At 36.6% G+C, this 6,547-nt stretch overlaps 1 protein-coding gene across 5 annotated transcripts in view; it reads right to left on the bottom strand.

Annotated features, from left to right (window-relative positions):
* The window catches only part of LOC106789518 (nephrin-like), a 27,654-nt gene extending 25,665 nt beyond the window's left edge, over positions 1-1,989 (bottom strand). For all 5 annotated transcript variants that reach the window (XM_014753795.1, XM_014753797.1, XM_014753796.1 and 2 more), the window contains exon 1: positions 1,862-1,989. In XM_014753795.1, the coding sequence (XP_014609281.1) occupies positions 1,862-1,989 (128 nt within the window). The remainder of the gene's footprint in view (positions 1-1,861) is intronic.
* Between the last annotated feature and the right edge of the window lie 4,558 nt (positions 1,990-6,547).

The following is a 6,547-nucleotide window of genomic DNA, read 5'->3' as shown; positions in this document are numbered from 1 at the left end:
ATATATATATATATATATATATGTACATATATGTACATATATGTACCAAAAAGGTGGTGAAAAAGAGAACGACCTGGAGTATTATAAATAACATTGTAGGAACCACGGGAAGCAGGCGCCAGCGAGCGAAAATATAAGAATCGGATTTATAGCGAGTAACGGGTATGTAGTATTTGGTAAAAACTATGGTGTTTCTAGCCGCACGTGGTAGCGTTTGCTCTCTTTATCTCGATAGCCAACTTTCAAACGATTGTGAGAATCCTATAGGAAAAGATAAACTCTCTACGTAGTATAGTTGTATAGATTTTTTTATTATAAGAGAGAGTACTTATATTTCTCTTTTTTACTTTTGTTAATATTTTTGTCGTGTTTATTATCTCGTGGTATTATCGTTAAAATATAATAATAAAGTTTTTATTGTGATCGTATTGTAATTAAAAGAAACCCAGAACTCCTAGTTGTTCGTTCGTTCGTTCATTGTTCTTTTTGTTTTTCTTATTATCGACATATCAACTAGTTTTCTTTACTTGGGTTTCATGTTCGACGAGATAATTAACGTTTCCTATAATTCGAATCACGTAGAAATTTTTCTTCCCTTGTTTTTACCAAAAAGAACGATTAACATAAAATGAAAATGAACGAGCATTGACTATACAAGAGCATTAACATAAGCACGCCCATGTACGCATTATTAAATCTTGATAATCATATTAAACGAGCTTTCAATTAATACCGCACGGTAACAATTTTCTATCAATTTATACTGTCGATCAAAGGATAATTCTCTTCGATCTCGCGCATACAAAATTAATTATTTTATAATACTTGGAAAGTTTCTTTTTTTTTTTTTTAAATATCTCGTACATTACATTTATTTCGAAAAATTTGTTTCCAACTAAAAACACTCGCGTGAAAATTTCGTTTGGAAAAAAAAAAAAAAAAGAAAAAGAAATTTGAGATGCGGGGGAAATAATTAATAAACGTTTAGATATTTCAAGTTAGTAATTAACGAGTGTTATCGAATGTCTGCGATCGACGTCGAATCAAGTGAGATCGTTAAGACCAGTTTTCAGTTTCCATGAGGAGGAATTTGAACGAACCGAACCGAACGCGCTGATTGACTTCGATTCGGATCGCTTTGGTGCGTGCTCGAGTGCGCGAATACTGCAGCCTTGAGAGATTCCATAGATAATGGCGTCCGTTTCACAGTGGTACTGCCGTTACATACTCGGTCCAGTGCTTTGGACACGAACGATTGGACTGATTAACGGTCCGCGTCAAAGAACAAAGATCGGCGAATTGCTTTAGCCGTTCATCAACGTCCAAGCAACAACGACTTTTCCGAGTTTTCCAATCGATTTCCGTGGAAGAGTCTCGGTTCGATGATTATCCAACCCCCTACAAATTACCACTCCGTAAACCTGTCTATCTTGACTATTTTTAAAAGATCGCGGATAATCCTGCTATACATTATGACAGAATAAATAAGATAAGCTAGTGAAATTCGTTTGGAATATCAGTAATACCGAGATGCATGAAGAAAATGGAATTTTCTGTTTCATTCGTCACGCCTGCCTACCTCTCTTATAGGAACCGAGTTTATTGGATCGAAGTCGGATTCCTTCCTCTTATTTTCCATAGCTATGTCCTTTTACTACTCCATTTCTTTCTCATTCTTTTTTTTTCTCTTTTTCACTATCTACCATCGTGATATTGGAGAAAAGCAAGGATGGGTTGAGAGCTGATTTAGCTTGTGCAAAGCTTCCTTCCTTCCTTACTTCCTTCCTTCTTTACTTCCTTGCTTACTTACTTACTAGCTAGCTAGCTAGAGTGGAATAAGGAATGCCAAGGTGGAATTTACCTGTATATTGGTGTGTCTGACTCGTCCTTGTACCAAATAACTAGATGTAGCTTGTCCCCCGAGATCGGTGGTTCCACGTCGCATGGCAACTTAGCTTTCCCACCTGCCACTGCTTCTACATCCGTCATTGTCACTGTAATGACAAAGTTGAGATATCTTTTGAGTTCGGCCCTTGAAGAAAATCACGTTAACGATCTACTCTCTCCCATAGAAATTTTCTGAGTAATGGAAAACGTTTATTATGAAATGTTTCATCCTCGACGATCTTCATTCACACAGGGGTACTCATGCATAATATCGAAAACAGTTCAAAACTCTCTCTCTCTCTCTCACTCTCTCTCGTGCTTTCGTTATGCGAAAGAGAATCACGATTATCCGTGGATCGTTTAGTCTCGCAGTTTCGAAACTGTAGAAACGTGTTTCACTCAGTAAGGCACGTACTACATATCTATCGTCAACATTATTGTTCGAAAAACGAAATTACGATATCGTCGACGATTAAATATTTTCATAATAATTTTATCTATCTCGTTTAATTGTGTTGACTTTTTTTTATTCTTTTTGTTATAGCCAAAAATTATGATTGATTATTCGTTTTTTTGTTACGTTAAAATATTTATTATTGTAATAATAATCGTTTTAATTATCGTATTTTGCGAGAGAAATATGAAGCCATATTTCACTCAATTAGTTTGGATAATTGTGCTTTATATATATGTATTATCATATATATTAACATAATATGTAAGTAATATGTGTTCCTATATATATATGATGCATATATATACGACGATGACGACGTTCGTATCGAATCATTCGCTTTTATTCATTTTCTTCTGATTTTCACTTTTTTCTTTTTTTTTTCAACTCTAGCATGCAAATAAATTCGTTGAATGCATAGTAAGATATCGAGCGAGTCTAAAAGCTCGCTTTTAGAGTTAATTATATTATTTTACAGTTTTGATATAATACTATCTCTCTTTGACTAGAATAGTATGAAAGAGAGGAAAAAAGAAAAAAAAAAGAAAAAAAGAGAGAGCGAGACAAAAATAGTTACAAAATACTCGTTTTATCAATAGAGAAATGAAATGTAATAGAAAAAAAAAAGAAAAAATCGTGATGTTGGTCGAATTAATAAAATCGATTTTCTCTATATCCATGGAAGGGAAACTCTTCCCATAGAGGTAACGTAACGATCCCTCGTACTTCTTTTTTTCATTAGAAATTTTTTCCGGGCGATACGTTGTTCGCACAAAACGGAGTTACATTTGAATACACGATTGCTAAACTTTTTTACTTTAGGTTCGTTCGGTGACCGATACTGGACTCAGTATTACCTTTTTGTTCCCTCCCCCCCCCCTCCGCCCCCGCCACAACCCCATTCCATTCGTTTGTTCTAGTTATTCTCCGTCTATCTCTATCTTCATCTTTCTCTTTTTGATTTGACTATGTCTCGTATATTCATCTACTTTTTCTCTATTGGTTTTTATTGTTTTTTTTTTCTCTCTCTCTTATTCTTGAAACGTTCGTTGGAAAAATTTCTACGATTTTATGCAGGTCCATTTAAGAGGGAAAGGGAAAAAATGTTAATCTTCATAAATCGATAAGGTTTCGCAAATTCTAGCAGGAATATTTGAAAGAAATCTACAAAAAAAAAAAAAAAAAAAAAAAACCAAAAAAAGTTAAAGAACTTTCTTTCCTACCTCTTTTTTCTTCTTCTTCTTCTCCTCCATACATCCCCTAACTTCTCTTTTTTTTTCCGAACGATTAACCGTAAAAAGAAATAAGAACGATAAGCCTCTTTCGACGAGCACCAACGAGATATTACTCGTAATTACCTTCTCGTATCGAGAACCAACGTTTCTCGCAACGGTCCTAGTCGACTAGAGCTTTTCAACGATCGTTAGAATGTTTCCTTTAACTTGACCATACAACGTTCTATTACCCTTTACAAAATGTTAGAAACTTTTGATCTTTCGAGGAAAGATTAAATGAGTCACGCGAATTTGTTTGTGCACGCGAACCGCAAAGAGCTTTTCGTGTTTCTTTGAGCTTGTAAAAGACGATTAGAAAAATCTTAACGATTTGCTTGCACGGTAAAGCGAATGAACTTCTCATCTATTTCTCTCTCTCTCTCTCTCTCTCTCTTTCGTTCCCATTTTATGTTGATAAAAGATAAAAACGCGTTAGTTATGAAAAACACGCATTTGATTACACGTAACAGAGGTAGTAGTAGAAACTACCTATCAGAACGAACGGAAAAATGGATAAGAGAGAATGTGTGAGAGAGAGAGAGAGAGAGAGAGAGAGAGAGAGAGATACTAAAGTACCTAATAAAATTCACTTAGCGCATCCGGTATGAAAGTAAAAGCAAATTGAAATAGTTGTTTGCGATGGTAAAAGCCATCGAATATTATTACTCGTTGGCTTAGCGAGTGAAAGATCGAAGTAAATCCAGCTTCACGAGGTTAGAATCAGAAGAGAATGAGAATGAAGCAGGAATTTCGATGATCCCGAGCTTAAATTTTCATATTAACGAGTTGACGATGTACGTCAACGTTGACTATTGCCCTCTCTCTCTCTCTCTCTTCTCTTGACAAGAAAACGTTGAAACGAAGTCGCGAAATGATTTTCGTTCTCCTTGGAATAAGTAGAAAAATAAGTCGAATAAGTATAAAAATAAGAAATAGAAGAAGGTTCTTTCCGTTTGTAAGATAAATTATGACACACAGTCTTTACGAGTCAACGCTGCTTGATCCCTTGGGTCTACGACCTTTTATTTAGTGTCAAAGAGAAAGAAAGAAATCTTTATTCTCGGAGTTGGACGTAGAACCATCTTTTAAGCAGATTTCCGACTGGTATTCTCCTTTTCCTCCTTTTCCTCCTCCTCCTCTTCCTCCTTCTTCTTCATCTCCTCTTTCTCTTCTTGCTTCTCCTCATCATCTCTCCCTTCGTTTATTCAGCTGACGTGAATGGCAGAAAGCTCGGTAACATGAATACGGTTATTAAAATTACGCATTCATATGAATCAAATTAAGGGCGACGACTACGACGACTACGACGAGGACGAGGACGAGGACGAGGACAAGGACAACGACAACGACGACAAGCACAACTATTGCAACTACGACGATAAAGATGTGAACGAGGGTGAGGTTGACATTGGGTCGGTTATTCATTTATCCGTGGTACGTGAATGCGAGAGTTTATATAAATCTTCAGATTCAGTGCATAATCGAGTAATGAGTAACGTCTTTTTCACTGTCTTATGTTAGTCGCGTTCGTAACTACGTGATGGGGCAAGGAATGGGGGGGGGGGCTAGGTATTACGTTCCATCTTTCGGGGTAGAAAATATTTTTCTGACAGAAAATTTTCTGTTAATCAAGTTGAATCTTGGTCGAGATTCATTGGACTGCAAAGAGTGAGAGAGAGAGAGAGAGAAGACGAATGATGAAGGAAGAGAGACCAAGAGGGAGAGAGAGGGTGAGGGTGAGGGTGAGGGTGAGTTAGTGAAAGAGAAGGAGAGAGGATACGGCAAGGGTAACGGTGGCCTCGCGATAACCGAGATTAATTCAACGTCACCTGCGAGAACGTATATCTCGTTTATACAGCCGGCGTAAATAGGAGGACACTCGAATAACGTCCAATTAAGACTCGATCCACTATGAATCACCGGTTAACTATTAATTAAAGAGGTTAGACGAAGAATACCGTTATCCTTCGTTCGTTCGACGAGAAACCTTGCTTCTAATCTTCTTCAAATCCACCTCTTCCTTTTCTCTTACAGTCTGATCTTCCGAAAGCACAAATTAAGTGAGTGTGTTTTTGTATATATGTGTGTGTGTGTGTGTACGCGACTGTGAAAGATAGTGTACGCTCTGGTATGTATATATGTATGTAAGAGAGAGAAAATAGACGAGAATTTTGGGTACGTCCGACGCATTCATTTCGTTCTATGTATATCTCGATCTCCAATGAGAATACACAAAGTCTATCCATGACCTGAACAAGAGTAATTACGACTGCCGAGTCAACACGCGAGATATCTCTCTCTCATTCGGTTATGTGTAACTTTCAACTTCCTACGTTGCACCTCAAAGAAATATTAACCTACTACGATCTCTCCTTTCTCTCTCTCTCTCTCTTTCTCTGTCTCTCTGTCTCTTTCTCCCTCTCTTTATTGCTCGCGCAAGCTCGTCTCACAGTATGTATAGGTATAACCTTAAGTATTCGCCTACATCGGTAACGTTGAAACGTTTGCGCTGATTTTTGTGTGCGCGAGTATAAATATGCTTTTCGCAGCTCATCGTTTCTTACCGTAAAGCTACATACGTTGTAATTACTCTTGGATTCGCTGATTTTACTGGATAATATGAATTTCTTGATTATAAAAAAAAAAAGAAAGAAATTTGCTTTTTTTTTTATAACTTTTCATCATGCTTTTGATAATTTGTCGTATTTCATTCAAGTAATTATGATTTTCATCGCGGGCGGGTTAAAACTCATTTTTAAAAGCTTCGAATGTGGAAAAGAGAAAGACAAAATTATGATTCTAGAATTTTTTTTGATTCCAAAATATAATATTAAAAGATTAAAAAAACGGACCGCGAGAGAGAAGATAGAGAGTGAGAGAGAGAGAGAGAGAGAGAGAGAGAGAGAGAGAGAGAGAGAGAGAGAGAGAGAGA

This window comes from Polistes canadensis, unplaced genomic scaffold (assembly GCF_001313835.1).
Source record: "Polistes canadensis isolate GaletaPanama2010 unplaced genomic scaffold, ASM131383v1 scaffold_188, whole genome shotgun sequence".
NCBI lineage: Eukaryota > Metazoa > Arthropoda > Insecta > Hymenoptera > Vespidae > Polistes > Polistes canadensis.
This window is presented reverse-complemented; position numbering and strand designations above follow the sequence as displayed.